General features: G+C 37.7%; 1 protein-coding gene across 1 annotated transcript in view; it reads right to left on the bottom strand.

Annotated features, from left to right (window-relative positions):
- Positions 1–10,284: 10,284 nt before the first annotated feature.
- LOC125674386 (DNA polymerase theta-like) overlaps positions 10,285–17,781 on the bottom strand; it is a 76,346-nt gene continuing 68,849 nt past the window's right edge. The window contains exons 23-29 of the mRNA XM_056159564.1: positions 15,807–16,173; positions 15,078–15,194; positions 14,714–14,898; positions 13,996–14,107; positions 13,706–13,830; positions 13,481–13,616; positions 10,285–13,209 (exon numbers count right to left, since the gene is read on the bottom strand). Coding sequence (XP_056015539.1) covers positions 13,001–13,209; positions 13,481–13,616; positions 13,706–13,830; positions 13,996–14,107; positions 14,714–14,898; positions 15,078–15,194; positions 15,807–16,173 — 1,251 coding nt within the window. The 3' untranslated portion in view covers positions 10,285–13,000. The remainder of the gene's footprint in view (positions 13,210–13,480; positions 13,617–13,705; positions 13,831–13,995; positions 14,108–14,713; positions 14,899–15,077; positions 15,195–15,806; positions 16,174–17,781) is intronic.

The following is a 17,781-nucleotide window of genomic DNA, read 5'->3' as shown; positions in this document are numbered from 1 at the left end:
GATCTGACTTGCGGAGGTCATGAAGTGCAGGGCGGGTCCATAAAATATTGAATTGCGGAGCACGATAGGGTCGATAACTCCTATTGAGAATTCAACCTCGGTAAGGTTCCTAGAAAACAATGACACCACCTGATGGTAAAAATACGCAATGATATTGTTGTTGCTCAATATTTCCTTAAAAACACCAGGTCTGTCTGAAAGTGGGTTGGAAGATATGTCGTCATCGGGAACAAGAACTATTGACTTTCAATGTCATTTAATTTAAGGTCAAGGTCACTATTGATAGAGCTGTTCGAATATTTAGATGTGGTGAAAAGGGTAAAGAAAAGATTGATTGATTGATGTGTTCCGCCACACTCAACAATTTTTCAGTTATCTGGTGGCGCCCAGTTTTTATTGGTGGAAGAGAGAACTCTGATACAATGTACCCGGGAAGAGACCACCGACCTTCCGAAAGTAAACTGAGAAACTTTCTCACTTAACGGTGCGAGCGGGATTCGAACCCGCGCCGACAGACGTGAGAGGCCGTGTGATTTTGAGCGCGATGCTCTAACCACTCGGCCATGAAGGAAAGAGACCACATCCAAAAATTACCTTGTTAGTACCACTCTGATTCTACGCACAAGTAATCTGAATTGATATAAGAACGCTGCTTGAGTTCCTCGTTGACAATATAAAGTTTTACGTAGTGTTTGGTGACCAGGTCTTACAACAGTGTTGGCATTCGAATGGGCACGAATTGTGCTCCTTTATTGGTCTGCCAGGTTTATGAGGCAGAATTTATTCAGATTCTATATGAGAAGAATACAAATATCTTGCTGTGACCTTCAACTCGAAGATTAGATATATGGACGACTTTTCATCTATAATGCTCATTTCCATATGTCGGTTCGATGTATCCCATGCAGTGAACTAGAAATGAAGAGACCACAGTGTTTTCCATATGTTACAGGGGGTTTCAACAGTCAGCATTTTGAAAATTCGATGGTGGTTATATTGATCTAATTCACTCGGTAGAACGCTGTTTCAGCTTCATGCCAACTTTGTATACTGATTTTGAGTACGGATTATTTCGTTAACCTGATTGAAATATAGGGCTCACAGTGGGTGTGGCCAGTTAACAGGGGATGCTTCCTAAGGACCTAACCCTACCTCTGGTGTGTCGGAGTTTGCCCAACTCTGAATTCTTTTTATCCTTTATAGTATTTATCATATTGAACACAGTTCGTTATCCTCACTTTTTCATGTATCTTTAGTGTTTAGGTGTTTAGAGAGGCGGTTTGAACCCTCACATACCCCCCGCCGCACCCCAGATTGACAGTTCTGTAATACCGATATCATGTACAAGGAAGAAACATTGGATTTCAGTCAAGGAGGGGCTAGTGTTGGTTAGACTGCTTGTAATTATTACACAAAACAAATTCTTCAATAATTCTAAATACAAGCAGCCAGATCATTATCTAGACATAGATTATTGGTGTCTGTTACTCCTTCCGTTATCAGTATCTAGACTTAAAGAATTGGTGTCTGTTACCCCTTCCGTTCCACCCGGAAAAATATACATGTACCCCGACTAAAAAAAATGCTTTGCTTTATATGAGATAACACGCAGGTTACGCCTTTTCCTGTTTTGCTTGACACAGCTGATACACAGCTTACGTTTATAATATGCTCATTGAGGGTTGCGAGTCAGAAAAGGGAAGTGAATATCTTAATCTCGGTCCGATTTGAAGAGTTTTATGGAAATGAAAAGCAATGAACAAAATCATAATTGATGTATCATCAAAAACTTTAATTTGAAGAGAAAAGTTTATGGCCAACAGACAAACCGGCAGATTCTGTGTCTCGACAGCTGTATACTGAAAATGATGCACGCACGTGTTGAGTGTTAAATCTTAATTGCAACCACCACCCATTTTTAAAAAATTACCCAAAACAATAAAAATCAGGTGCAATCACCAATTTTGAGTATGCTGAATCCAATTCTGAATTCCTTTTACTCCACTTCCTTACAGAAAATGAGGTATAGTGTCTTAAACACCCCTACCGTCAGGTTGTCAAAAATTGAAAATGTTCCATTTCACATTAAAACGTGACCTGAAAGTTATTTCTTGAAATAAGGCATACAACATAAAAGGAAAAGAATTAATTGTTCCATGAACATTCTTAGTTGTTTTGGAAAGAATATATCTCACCTCTGGACTTCACAGATACAGGAAAGGAAGAGGAATACGGAGCGGATCAACGATCTTAAAGTTAATCAGATTGGGCCATAGCCTACTGAACTGATGAACAGGAGCAAAAGTAAAATTAATAGGAAAACTGATTTATTAAACATCAGCAAGTCTTTTCCGAGAACTTCTGGTAGAGCTGTCCGGGGGGTGGGGGGGGGGGGGGGGTGAGTTGCATCATTATCAGAATTTACCGAAACAGTGGACTCTCTGGCCAGTCTGGGGGCTGAGCTAGTTGCATCAGAATTGACAGAAGCAAAATTCTCTGGCCAGTCGGGGGGCTGAGTGGTATCAGAATCTGTTATTTATTTATTTCTATTTTTTCAAAATTCAGAAATTTAAAAACTGCATGATCAGATTTTTTTGTAACACTAATAATTAAGTAATGACACTTTATTGCGATGACTCTTCAAGTACAAACCATGATATTAAAAAAAAAAAATGAAATGAAATGATAGATAAATAAATAAATAAAATATTTGTAAGTTACTTTATTTATCCAGGGATAATACTAACTAGTATATAGGTCCCTGATTTATCTGTAAGTAAGTCACTAATTAAGAAAATTGCATCATCAGCTGTAGCTTATGACCCCTTTTGCCTTGCCTTGTAATTAATATTGTTGAAAATTTGGCAAATAGCATTTTTAACCCCCCAGTCCATACCCCACTTTTCTTTAAACGCTAAATCCAGCTAATTCAGTGAGGGAGAAATGTCACTACCATATTTCGAATTTCCTCTAAACTATATCAAATTAAATACCGCACTGCTATCAGTCACAGATTGACACTGGTATGGGGTATGGGGACCTGGTCTGTGAGTGTGATGGAAAAGATTCTGATGAAAATAAAGATTCACTCATCATTCAGAAATGTATAAACATTGTATTAATGTATACCACCGGTACGTTGTGAGTACGTTAATAATGGGAATTATCTTTCCCTGGATATCTAAATCAATCAAATACTATATGAACACAATATGTTTGACCTCAGTATAATTTATTCATGCATAAAATATATTAATATATCACTCTTTGTTGCGTATTTCACCGTTAAGAAAATGTTTACATATACTCGCTCTGCTTAATCGCTTCAATCTCAAAGGGATTTTCTGGAATGTGCCTAATCACGTGAGATACGCTAAACGATCAACTTCGCATCATTCGTAGACTCTAGATTTATCCATACTAGCCCGTAAAAAATAGGGTGGAACCTCGTCCCACTGTTCCTGTAGAAATAAAAATAGAACATGACGCGCCACCTAGCGAGTGTGGTTGTTGCTAATCTTAAGGAGGAAAAATACACCGTCTAAATGGCGGACGTCCTTCAGAAACATGAATAAAAATATGATATATCTGCTATTCAATGTATATTTCTTTAAATCTAATTTCCTGGCTGGGTATGTCAGTAGGTTATCGTGTCGACGACTGATGAACTGTAAACTGGGTATGTCAGTCTGTTAACGTGCCGACGACTGATGAACTGTAAACTGGGTATGTCAGTCTGTTAACGTGCCGACGACTGATGAACTGTAAACTGGGTATGTCAGTCTGTTAACGTGCCGACGACTGATGAACTGTAAACTGGGTATATCAGTAGGTTAACGTGTCGACAGCTGATCTGTAGTAGATTGTGGGTTCGAGTGTGACAGAGGTTTTTACCCCCCCCCCCCTACCCAATGCTTTTTACGAAAACTGCATTTTTCAACTAAATTGGGGAAATTTGAAAGTTTTAAATTTCAAAATATCTTACTTATTTTCCCCTTTCACCCCTATTAGATATCTCTGGTGCACTATAACGTGCCCTGATATGAAATATATGACCTATATTAATGCGGATTGCAGGGGTAACCCCGCTCATCTATAACTACGTCCAAATACTCTTGGAGCAACAAGAAAATCTCTCCATGTACAGAGTCTACTTTTGACCAGAGGATGACCCTAGATCTTTAAAAACGTCATTCATCTAAGATCTATATGCAACGTGACTAGACTCTCAGACGCTGTCTATAGACTCTCAGATGCTGTCTATAGACTCTCAGATGCTGTCTATAGACTCTCAGACGCTATCTATAGACTCCCAGACGCTGTCTATAGACTCTCAGACGCTGTTTATAGACTCTCAGACGCTGTCTATAGACTCCCAGACGCTGTCTATAGACTCTCAGACGCTGTCTATAGATTCTCAGACGCTCTATAGACTCCCAGACGCTGTCTATAGACTCTCAGACGCTGTCTATAGACTCCCAGACGCTGTCTATAGACTCTCAGACGCTGTCTATAGACTCCCAGACGCTGTCTATAGACTCTCAGACGCTGTCTATAGACTCCCAGACGCTGTCTATAGACTCTCAGACGCTGTCGATAGACTCCCAGACGCTGTCTATAGACTCTCAGACGCTGTCGATAGACTCCCAGAAGCTGTCTATAGACTCTCAGACGCTGTCTATAGACTCCCAGACGCTGTCTATAGACTCTCAGACGCTGTCTATAGACTCCCAGACGCTGTCTATAGACTCTCAGACGCTGTCTATAGACTCCCAGACGCTGTCTATAGACTCTCAGACGCTGTCTATAGACTCCCAGACGCTGTCTATAGACTCTCAGACGCTGTCTATAGACTCCCAGACGCTGTCGATAGACTCTCAGACGCTGTCTATAGACTCTCAGACGCTGTCTATAGACTCCCAGACGCTGTCTATAGACTCTCAGACGCTGTCGATAGACTCCCAGACGCTGCCTATAGACTCCCAGACGCTGTCTATAGACTCTCAGACGCTGTCTATAGACTCCCAGACGCTGTCTATAGACTCTCAGACGCTGTCTATACTCCCAGACGCTGTCTATAGACTCCCAGATGCTGTCTATAGACTCTCAGACTCTGTCTATAGACTCTCAGACTCTGTCTATAGAGTTCCTTTAAAGTTTAAATGACGCGGTTTCATTTTCAAAGTAAGTCATGGTATTCATTCAAATGTACCTGGACTTTCAAGCGTGGGGTACGTACCGGGTTCAGAATCAGTGAAGACAACTGTTTGTATGGTATGTATTGGGTTCAGAATCAGTGAAGACAACTGTTTGTATGGCATGTACCGGGTTCAGAATCAGTGAAGACAACTGTTTGTATCGTATGTACCGGGTTCAGAATCAGTGAAGACAACTGTTTGTATGGTATGTACCGGGTTCAGAATCAGTGAAGACAACTGTTTGTATCGTATGTTTCACAGATAGATAGTCTATAAACAATCTGTATTTCTTTCATTCTCCGTGTATACTTTAGTATTCATGTTTACGGTGTCTTCTGGATTAAAAATTTATATCAATACCTATTGTTTGTAAGAATCTTAAATAACACACTGTTTCAGCTCTTTTTTTTCTCTCAGAGAAATTTTCTCAAGCTTTGTATTTATTGAAAAAACACCATTTCCATCTAAAACAAAGTTGAAAACGTAGAAATATTCAATATGTCAGAGTTTGTCGGTAACATTTCCCCTGCTCTGTATAAATGTTTCGTAGTATCGCCCAATTCTCATGAAATCCGCCACCTTATTTTCAAAACAAACGCCCATCATAGAGATGGACATGGTATATATCAATGCAATATTAGCTCTAAGGTTGTCAAATGTCTCGGCGTGTAATGTTGGCTTTAAGCATAATAACCCGGGGGGGGGGGGGGGGGGGAAGAAGAAAAAAAGAGAGTAGTTTTGTTTTCTGTTTGGAAGACATCTTAAATTCCTCAGTCATGTATCGTCACATAAGCGGATGCTTTTAATTTCAGAGGAAACAAAAAAATTTGGTGTGCACATTCATTCAATCGCGCAAAATATGCTTATAAACTATATCGACTTCAGTGAAAGTCTGAATGATGAGGGACTGAAGAAGTAACAAAAGAAGCCTATCATGGTGATACGTATTCAACAGCGGATGTATTTCATCGTGAAGCGATGTATTGTACCGCTAATGAATATGCATATCACTTATGTATTCACTTAAACAGCAAATAGATATTAAATATTTATATCGATATTCTCCATATTCAATTCATCGCCAAATTCCTTATATCGCCACATTTTCCTAAATTTTTGACGGTTTGATTTTAATTTAATTTCTTCCCCCATTATACTGATTGTGTATGAAAGATTTCCTCATCAGACTAAAAAACAAAATCATAATTACGGAAGATATCGGTAATTCACGATGAGCGTTGTCTGTGATACAACACCGAGTCCACAGTACAATGACGGGGTAGACAAATGGGCTCAAACTCAGCACAAGGAAGACCAGGTCTGGAGGTTATAAAACTCAAACTCAGCACAAGGAAGACCAGGTCTGGAGGTTATAAAACTCAAACTCAGCATAAGGAAGACCAGGTCTGGAGGTTATAAAACTCAAACTCAGCACAAGGAAGACCAGGTCTGGAGGTTATAAAACTCAAACTCAGCACAAGGAAGACCAGGTCTGGAGGTTATAAAACTCAAACTCAGCACAAGGAAGACCAGGTCTGGAGGTTATAAAACTCAAACTCAGCACAAGGAAGACCAGGTCTGGAGGTTATAAAACTCAAACTCAGCACAAGGAAGACCAGGTCTGGAGGTTATAAAACTCAAACTCAGCACAAGGAAGACCAGGTCTGGAGGTTATAAAACTCAAACTCAGCACAAGGAAGACCAGGTCTGGAGGTTATAAAACTCAAACTCAGCACAAGGAAGACCAGGTCTGGAGGTTATAAAACTCAAACTCAGCACAAGGAAGACCAGGTCTGGAGGTTATAAAACTCAAACTCAGCACAAGGAAGACCAGGTCTGGAGGTTATAAAACTCAAACTCAGCACAAGGAAGACCAGGTCTGGAGGTTATAAAACTTTTTTGAGCACGTTTTCATGCTCAAAGTCCGTGCTCTAAATCGTACTCATATCAAAAGTGAAGGTTATAAAACTTTTATAAAATTATTCTCGTACCCAAATGGAGTACACCCTCAAGATTTTTCGGGTATTGCTTTGGAGCTTGTTCAGAGTTGCACTCAAAACAAACATGGCCGAGTTTGAGTATGAGTACGGCAAAAGTTTTATAACCTCCAGGCCAGAGATCCCCTCACAAAAATAACTCATGAAAATGAAACGAGGCGGAGAGGAGGTGAGATCTCCACATATCCAGGCAGTAACAGAATAGGCGGATCTAACATCAGAAGTAAGAACAGGATTTAATGTGACGAGCAACAGATGGATAGCAAATAACACCACACTGAGAATTAAAGGGACTGACTCACGATTTTACCCAAAATTTTGTTTATCACTTTTAATGATCAAAATCTACTGTCTAATGTGTTTGAAAGATTTCATATGAAAATTAAGGTTATACATCCTCACAGAAGCTCATTATAGAGAGATTATTATTTGTTTTGTAAACAAAGATTGCGGTATGCTATTTACAAAATTTCAAAAGAAATGGATATCGATCTAAGTATTATTATATCTTTCACATTTCAAGCATTTTTGGGGTGAAATGTGTCATCTAAAAGTTAAAATTTGTTACTATGCAAAATTAAGATGCATTATATTGCAAAATCAATATTTCACTTGTTTGTTTGTTTACATAAAGACTTGAGTCTTTGTTTACATAACACATATTCAAGGCTAAAATATTACTTTTATTCTTGCATTCAGAAGGTCAAAATTTTGGGTGTCAACACTAAATGAGCTATATTTCTAATGTTTAACATCAAAAATGAAAAATATTTTTATCAAAAATCGTGAACCAGTCCCTTTAACTACCAGAAATTTTCGAGTTTTCCTTCAAAGCTGATACAAATATTTCAAATTGAAATTAAAGCATTTTCTAGTCATATTTTCGTAATATAACCTATGCATACTCTGAAAGGAAAAATCTTGAAGATTTTAATTATGCACTAAAATATGGTGTAACGGTTGCCATGACAACAAAAATACCCAATAAATCCCAAAAATGTGTTTTTTCACCATTTTCGTCACTTAAAACACACAAATTGAATGTTTATCAGCCTTCATTTAAATAAATTTTAGGAATAGTTGTATTCATATGCATGTATAACATGCATTCATAAAATTTAGTGTCATTTATTGTAGATATAATCATGCATGTACATTAACATTGAAGTACAATATGCGCATAAGTTACAGTAGACTTATAGTACCTGTAATTATTGTAAAGTGTTCCTTAAAACTTGATAAAGAAAAATTTTAATGAAAATTAAAACTCTCTCTACGCATATTTTTAGAATATAAATTTCAAAATGAAAAAAAAATAAGTTTCCAATTATGCAGTGTAACGAATTTTTACAGTTACCATGGCAACTAAATGAGTCCATGAATCACAAAAATATGTTGTTGGGTTTTTTCCGGTACATTTTCGTTGTTGATTTTCATCCCTTCCTTCACATGAAAATACAAATTGACCAGTAAACTGCTACACTAAGTTTTGAATTATGTAGTATGACCTGATGTTATGGTTGCCATGGCAACACAATAATCCATAAATCGCTAAAATGAGTTTTTGATCCTTTTCTTCCCTTGAAATAGAAAAATTGTTCAATAAACTATCACAATATGTACGTCATGTACGTAATGATATCATGAAAACTAGCAGTATAAGTTCAAATATACATGCAAGATTTGAAAAACCTAGAATACATACAACCATGTGCCTATAGAAATTAAATACCTTTACTCTCCAAATTCTAATATATTGTTCAGTAGATCATAAATGCGTCAATAGCTTGGTTCGTTTATAATACAATAAGCCAACTACATGTATATTGCATCCGCGCTAGTCACCCTTACAAAGTACGGGAGTACCTGTCCTGTATAAAATACCTGCATGTCGTAATGCGGTTATCCTGCAGGTCCCTGTGTACTGAGTGTGTACCGTACATAATAGAATCCCTTTTTTACAAAGTAGTTTCCATATGAGTGAAAAATTCTCGAGAGGGACATTAAACAATATTCAATCAATAGAGTAGTTTCTTGCATGATTTTACATGTAGTGATAATTGATTACTAATATTTTAAGCGTACTTTTAAAAGCATCACTATTTAGTATTATACTAGTATGTAGATCAGAGAGTCTTCGTCGGCACTGTACACAATCGTACTTTTTCTCTGACATAATTAAAAAAGTTCGCAATATTTTGCATTTACATATCTGTATACTTTATGCTGTATGTGTGTGTGTGTTTTTTGTGGTGTTTTTTTTTTTTTTAATAACGGAAATTTGATCAAAATTGTTGTCATTGTCATCAAATATTTAAAGAAATTTACCGATGCATTGTCATCTGACCAGTACATATCAGAGAAATACCTATACGTATTTGTATATATGTCTCTGTACATTTGGATATTGGGTAATTGTTTAATTCCCATCAAAGATACGCATGACGGCTACCCCCTGTCCGCCCCCTTATATAAGGAGTCAAGTTCATGAGAAGGACCAGCATCTTGATGGAACTTTACAATATTTACGCTATGGAGTTGATGCGACTAGAAGTAGAAATCCTCGCCGGTATGTCACTCAAATGACTGTCCAGTGTACTCTGGTGACTTTGTTTCTATATATTCTGATTCATTGTCCTTATTATAGAAACTTCTTCATAACTGTAGTCATCTTCACCAATGTCTGACGGTGACCCAACGGACAACAAAACTGAGCCTGTATCGCTTTCAGTGCTATACTCCATGATTAAATTATGCTTTGTTTATGTTACAGTCATGACAACGTAACAAGAAATGGAAATATTTAGTTAAAACAACTCATTTGACATACTTGTACTGAAGTTATTTTTGAAAAAAATTCTAACAGATTATTATTGCAAATAAACGGAAAAATCCTAATCTAAACGCTAACACTTTTAAATGAGTATACATACTTACATCTAACACACACTGACAACTCACTCGTAATGATTAACTTATAAAAAATGTACAGTTTAGTCCTTTCCATAGCCTACATCATATTTATTGCCTATTCATCTAATGGAAATATAAATCTATACCTTTTTTTAATCCATGCATGTGAGACACTCAAATGTGAACAAACCTTTATTCTTCTAGATTATATAATACATGTATGTGAAAAAGATAGAGAGAGAAAACACACACAAATCCCGTGCACTTTAGCCATTTTTCACACACATATACAAAAAATGTACTTAGGCTGAATGCGGACATGTACGTGAAAAAGATAGAGAGAGAAAAAAAACCCCACAAATCCCGTGCGCATTATACCACCTTCAAAATCACGGACTACTAAACTAAATAACCTACTCAGCTATGCATTTTTAAAAATCTATAAAGAATAGACAAATATTGCTGGTATAAATATTTTCATCCATGTTTATAAGGAAATCGGCCAGTATGATGTGGAGAACTTCCTTGAGATTAAACTCTTTACTTCTAAAATAAGAATTATATTTCGCTATGGTTCTGAAACCTGGATAACAACTATTGGGGACTTTAAAAAGCTAAGTCTTCATTAACAGCTGTATTTTATCGGAAAGAACGAGAAAATACAAAATGGAGACCTATCGGAAATGGCAAAGCAATCCCCGACAGAAATAAGAAAAGATGAGATGGATGGATCACACATTTTAAAAGAAAACAGAACATCCACCAAACAGCAGGCACTTCAGTGCAGAGAATCTAGAGGGAGGTTAAGTACAGCTAGAGGGGGAGTGTAGTAAATAGAGAGGGAGAGGTAAAACTGGAATCCACAGAGAACCTAGAGGGAGGTTAAAGAACAACTAGAGGGGGAGTGTAGTAAGGTAAAACTGGAATCCACAGAGAACCTAGAAGGGGGTTAAAGTACAGCTAGAGGGGGAGTGTAGTAAATAGAGAGGGATAGGTAAAACTGGAATCCACATAGAATCTAGAGGGAGGTTAAAGTACAGCTAGAGGGGGAGTGTAGTAAATAGAGAGGGATAGGTAAAACTGGAATCCACAGAGAATCTAGAAGGAGTCAAAGAACAGCTAGAGAGGGAGTGTAGTAAATAGAAAGGGAGAGGTAAAACTGGAACCCACAGAGAACAGCTAGAGGGGGTGTGTAGTAACTAGTGATGGAAAGGGTACAAGTGGAACCAACTGGAGAGATTAGTCAAATACATGACAAGGTGGAGGGGTATTGTTTCGATGGTCCAAGCTCCTCCCAGTAGCTAAAGGCAAGTACACATCAGCAAATATGATTGTTGATGACAAATCTCAAATGATAGTACATCAATGAAGGGCAGATTAATTAAAGTATTGAAAAAGATATGTGTAAATTACATGACAGTATTCAACAGTTTAAGATTACAAACAAGTTGATTCATGGGTTTATTATTTTTTGAAACATGGTAAAAAAACCATTCATGCTCATACACAATTCCATTGAAAAAAATAACAAAGATTATAAATTACAACACACATAAATACAACGTAAATAAACTGAATCCAACACCTGTGCGTAACCTGGCGAGTCAGGTACTTTAAACACGAGGGGTGAAATGAACCTTTGTCGTGTGGATCCCGTGTGTAACACAGATTTATGATATGTGACAAAGTCATTAACAGTAAAAACCGATTCAAAAATTGTACTTTATGAACTCTGAAAAATTCATTATTCTATTATTATATTGCCTTTAAAAAAATTTCTGCAAATCTGTATGGATTTGAAATCAACAATCACCTATGTGTTTCAGTATACAGACGCATGACAAAACAGGTGCCCCTTATCCGAAATTGTTACACTGTCAATATTATTATCATTAGTACTTTTAAACCATTCTTGTTAGTTTGGAATGTAATATTCATGTCAATTCTTAAACGTAAATAAAAAAAATAGTGCATAACAAAAATATATTACATTAAAATCTACAACATGTACACTGAAGAACACTGTTGAGCAATACACTCATGAAAATTTGATTCAAATTATTTTTTAGTCAAATCATAACAACACAGTTAAAATGACTAGTTATAAACAGAATATCAAAATGACAATTATCACAGTCAATGTACCCATACTGTAACCGATATCTCATCTCACAACTCACTGACGAGTCTATCAGACATCAATGTACCCATAATGTAACCGATATCTCATCTCACAACTCACTGACGAGTCTATCAGACATCAATGTACCCATACTGTAACCGATATCTCATTTCACAACTCACTGACGAGTCTATCAGACATCAATGTACCAATACTGTAACCAATATCTCATCTCACAACTCACTGACGAGTCTATCAGACATCAATGTACCCATAATGTAACAGATATCTCATCTCACAACTCACTCACGAGTCTATCAGATATCAATGTACCCATACTGTAACCGATATCTCATTTCACAACTCACTCACAAGTCTATCAGACATCAATGTAATTCAACCTCTCATTTCACAACTCACTGACGAGTCTATCAGACATCAATGTACCCATAATGTAACAGATATCTCATCTCACAACTCACTCACGAGTCTATCAGATATCAATGTACCCATAATGTAACCAATATCTCACCTCACAACTCACTCACAAGTCTATCAGATATCAATGTACCCATAATGTAACCGATATCTCATCTCACAACTCAGTCACGAGTCTATCAGACATCAATGTAATTCAACCTCTCATTTCACAACTCACTGAATAATACCCACTCACATGTCTATCACATATCAATATAATTTTTCTACATGTGACAGACGGTGAATTTGATAGTAATTTTCTACACACATGAGAGATCAGCATTTAATAATCACACCACCAAATCCTCCATTGTAGCCCAGGATGACCCAGATTTGACCTTGACTGGCATTTTTACAGACAAGGTCATTGCTGTCTCCATTTCGTCTTTGATGACCTTTGCTGCCAGGTTCAGACAGCTTTTCGAGACCTCGTAAATCAGTTCATCGTGAAGCTGTAACACAAAATAACACCGGTCTCCCGCGGCTTGGACACACCCATCTGAAATGAGGTCATGTTATCAGCACTAACTAAAGGCGAGGCATACTTTAACAACTCAATAAACTAAAATTCTGATGCTCTATTATCACATAATAAACACGGTTAGTTGGAATATTCCTCATTAGAATAGAAACTTACACTGTTAGAAAATTTCCTTAAAATTAAGGACATTCTGTTATACAGAAAAGTTCAAAACTAAATTTTATCTAACTGTACACTGTAAATATTATCACAGTTCCTCCTTTGGAGTGAGGTGCACATCAAATCTGACCTTGTTCTTTGTGTAGAAGAGATTTCTGCGAGAGAGGAAACATTTCAGACAGTCTTCGATCAATCCTATTCATGGCGACCTTGACAAGGTCAGCGGCTGACCCCTGAACTGTGGTGTTGACAGCCTGTCTCTCAGCCTGCACAGTAAAGTAGCATAATCATGTCACTTGTGACCAAAAAATGCTGTCTACAAAATAATCGTCATACATGGGTGTTGAATACTTACATGTGCTCTAATGTAGGGGTTTGTGTTTGTAATTGATGGAAGATACCGGCGACGCCCACTGATGGTCTCCACAAATCCCTGCTTACAACACTTATCCACTGTCTCCTTCAGATAACGCCTCATTCCTTCAGAAAGTGAAACTGACAATGTCAACATTGAATCTACGAGTGGATCCAGTAAAGCAAACATTGTACATCACATTTATAGCAGCGAAACATTAAAGCCTGCAATTCATTTCTCTTTTCCTGATGCCATACTCGATAAATCCTTTATAACAAGCTCGGTCCTACCTGGGTACTTAGACTTGAAGGTCTGGATGAAGACAGCAGCGTCATTTTCGTCCACTCCCAAAGTGTCCCCCAGGGCCCTGGCTCCAATACCATAAAGCATTCCATAACAGATCTGTTCAACAGAAAGTCACACTCAGCAATTCTATGTACTTAGCCCTAACAATCAGTATAAAACATGTCAGACAGCATTCCATCGAATAACAGGTTGTATCGTTAAAGTAGATTGTTATAACGACCATAAAATTTGCAAAAGTCTGTTGAAACCCCCGTAACATCAACTTGTTTGTCAGTACACTGCCTTGTCTGTGTAACTTAAAAGACTGAACTAAATAGACCCACTAATTCGTGCTGAGCCAATCTTTAATACCTGTTGAAACCAATTTGTCCTCTGACCCTACATTTAACCCCTAATTTGACCTATGACCTTACTTGCCTGCTTGGCCTGCTGCGTTTGTTCCGGAGTGACCTTACTTACCTGTTTGGCCTGCTGCCGTTGTTCTGGAGTGACCTATGACATTACTTACATGTTTGGCTTGTTGCCATTGTTCCGGTGACCTATGACATTACTTACCTGTTTGGCCTGTTGCCTTTGTTCCGGAGTGATCTATGACCTTCCTTGCCTGCTTGGCCTGTTGCCTTTGTTCCGGAGTGACCTATGACATTACTTACCTGTTTGGCTTGTTGTGTTTGTTCCGGAGTGACCTATGACCTTACTTACCTGTTTGGCCTGTTGCCTTTGTTCCGGGGTGACCTCTTGAACACTGATTGACTTCCACTGAGCTGTAATCAGTTTGAACACATCCCCGTCACCATTCAGGATCTGTATAAGCTTGGAATCCTGGGATAGGTGTGCAATCATGCGTAACTCCAACTGTGAATAGTCCGCTGCCAGTAACACTCCTCCTAAAGGAAGAAAAACCAAGCTGTAACAATTCTTTTCAGATTTATCTTTCTAAAACTGACAGAATACTCTCAAGCTTGCAGTCGAATCTACACCTTTCATTTTAGAACAATGTGATACAAAAATATGTATATGAAATTTATATAACGATCCTGCTAAATTGAATAATCCGCACTGATACCTGGAAAAGGAATGAAGGCATGTCTCATGCTGACATTGAAAGATGGAGCCAAACTAAAAGACTGTCCAGAGTTACGGTTCTTGTTTCTAAGGCTTGCAGTGGTAACCTCCCTTGGATCTGTAAAAGATACATCTAAACTACAATCATACAAAAAGAATGGAAAAGAAAAAGTATTTTTATACATTCCTCAGATTTGCCATGATACAACCTGTGGTTGTGATCTTGAAGTATTTTGGGATATTCTACAAATTGGTGCATTGTTTTTTGGGACATGCTGTAGATTGATATTGTCTTTAGGGACATTCTGTAAATTGATTGTCTTTTGGGATATTCTGAAGATTGATATTGTCTTTTGGGACATTCTGTAGATTGATATTGTCTTATGGGACATTCTGTAAATTGATTGTCTTTTGGGATATTCTGAAGATTGATATTGTCTTTTGGGACATTCTGTAGATTGATATTGTCTTATGGGACATTCTGTAGATTGATATTGTCTTTTGGGACATTCTGAAGATTGATATTGTCTTTCGGGACATTCTGTAAATTGATATTATCTTTTGGGACATTCTGTAAATTGATACATTATATTTTGGGACATTCTGTAGATTGATATTGTCTTTTGGGACATGCTGTAGATTGACACATTATCTTTTGGGACATTCTGTAGATTGATATTAAATGAAACAGATTTGAAGACTTTAAGGACACCCTGTAAATAACACAAACCTGAGGCAGTAATCTGAAAGTCTTTAGGCACGTTCTGTATATTAGGCTCCGACAGACTGACCCTTCCAGTCGCCGAGAAGAACTGGACGTCCGTAAAAATCCTATACATCCCGAGACTCTCCATCAACACTTTCTCCTTCTGAAGGGCAAATACCACCTTCGTCAGGGCACCAATAATGCGACGCCACTCCAGGATTACCCCAGGGAGGGGGTGGAGGGGCTGGAGTTTTTCTAGGACATCCTTGGAGGTGGAAAACTGGGTCCTTTGACGACCACGACGGGAGGGGGCGCGGCGGTTCGGCTTGGTGGGCTGTCCCAGACTACCAGAGTCACCATTAACAGGTAGCTGGAGTTCTATAAATAGCACCTACAACACGAGATACAGATTTTTTTCAATAAAACTGCTTAAAATCTACAAAACACTCTACACAAAAGGTGCACTTGACATGTGTATTTTTGATACAGAGATGAAATGTGAGGTCAGAGAGTGCAAATAAAGCTTCACCTTACTGTTACATGTTCACATAGAGACGGAGAAAGTAAATGATGGACTGTAGCTAACAGAGAAAGTAAATGATGGACTGTAGCTAACAGAAAAAGTAAATGATGGACTGTAGCTAACAGAGAAAGTAAATGATGGACTGTAGCTAACACAGAAAGTAAATGATGGACTGTAGCTAACAGATAAAGTAAATGATGGACTGTAGCTAACAGAGAAAGTAAATGATGGACTGTAGCTAACAGAGAAAGTAAATGATGGACTGTAGCTAACAGAGAAAGTAAATGATGGACTGTAGCTAACACAGAAAGTAAACGATGGACTGTAGCTAACAGAAAAAGTAAATGATGGACTGTAGCTAACAGAGAAAGTAAATGATGGACTGTAGCTAACAGAAAAAGTAAACGATGGACTGTAGCTAACAGAAAAAGTAAATGATGGACTGTAGCTAACAGAAAAAGTAAATGATGGACTGTACATGTAGCTAACACAGAAAGTAAATGATGGACTGTACATGTAGCTAACACAGAAAGTAAACGATGGACTGTAGCTAACAGAAAAAGTAAATGATGGACTGTAGCTAACAGAAAAAGTAAATGATGGGCTGTAGCTAACAGATAAAGTAAATGATGGGCTGTAGCTAACACAGAAAGTAAATGATGGACTGTAGCTAACAGAAAAAGTAAATGATGGACTGTAGCTAACAGAAAAAGTAAATGATGGACTGTACATGTAGCTAACACAGAAAGTAAACGATGGACTGTAGCTAACAGAAAAAGTAAATGATGGACTGTAGCTAACAGAAAAAGTAAATGATGGACTGTACATGTAGCTAACACAGAAAGTAAACGATGGACTGTAGCTAACAGAAAAAGTAAATGATGGACTGTAGCTAACAGAAAAAGTAAATGATGGACTGTACATGTAGCTAACACAGAAAGTAAACGATGGACTGTAGCTAACAGAAAAAGTAAATGATGGACTGTAGCTAACAGAAAAAGTAAATGATGGGCTGTAGCTAACAGATAAAGTAAATGATGGACTGTAGCTAACAGAAAAAGTAAATGATGGACTGTAGCTAACAGAGAAAGTAAATGATGGACTGTAGCTAACAGAGAAAGTAAATGATGGACTGTAGCTAACAGAGAAAGTAAATGATGGACTGTAGCTAACAGAGAAAGTAAATGATGGACTGTAGCTAACACAGAAAGTAAATGATGGACTGTAGCTAACACAGAAAGTAAATGATGGACTGTAGCTAACACAGAAAGTAAATGATGGACTGTAGCTAACACAGAAAGTAAATGATGGACTGTAGCTAACACAGAAAGTAAACGATGGACTGTAGCTAACACAGAAAGTAAATGATGGACTGTAGCTAACAGATAAAGTAAATGATGGACTGTACATGTAGCTAACACAGAAAGTAAATGATGGACTGTAGCTAACAGAGAAAGTAAATGATGGACTGTAGCT

This window comes from Ostrea edulis, chromosome 3 (genome assembly GCF_947568905.1).
Source record: "Ostrea edulis chromosome 3, xbOstEdul1.1, whole genome shotgun sequence".
In the NCBI taxonomy this organism is placed as follows: Eukaryota; Metazoa; Mollusca; class Bivalvia; order Ostreida; family Ostreidae; genus Ostrea; species Ostrea edulis.
Note: the sequence above shows the minus strand (reverse complement) of the source record. Positions and strands in the feature narration are given on the sequence as shown.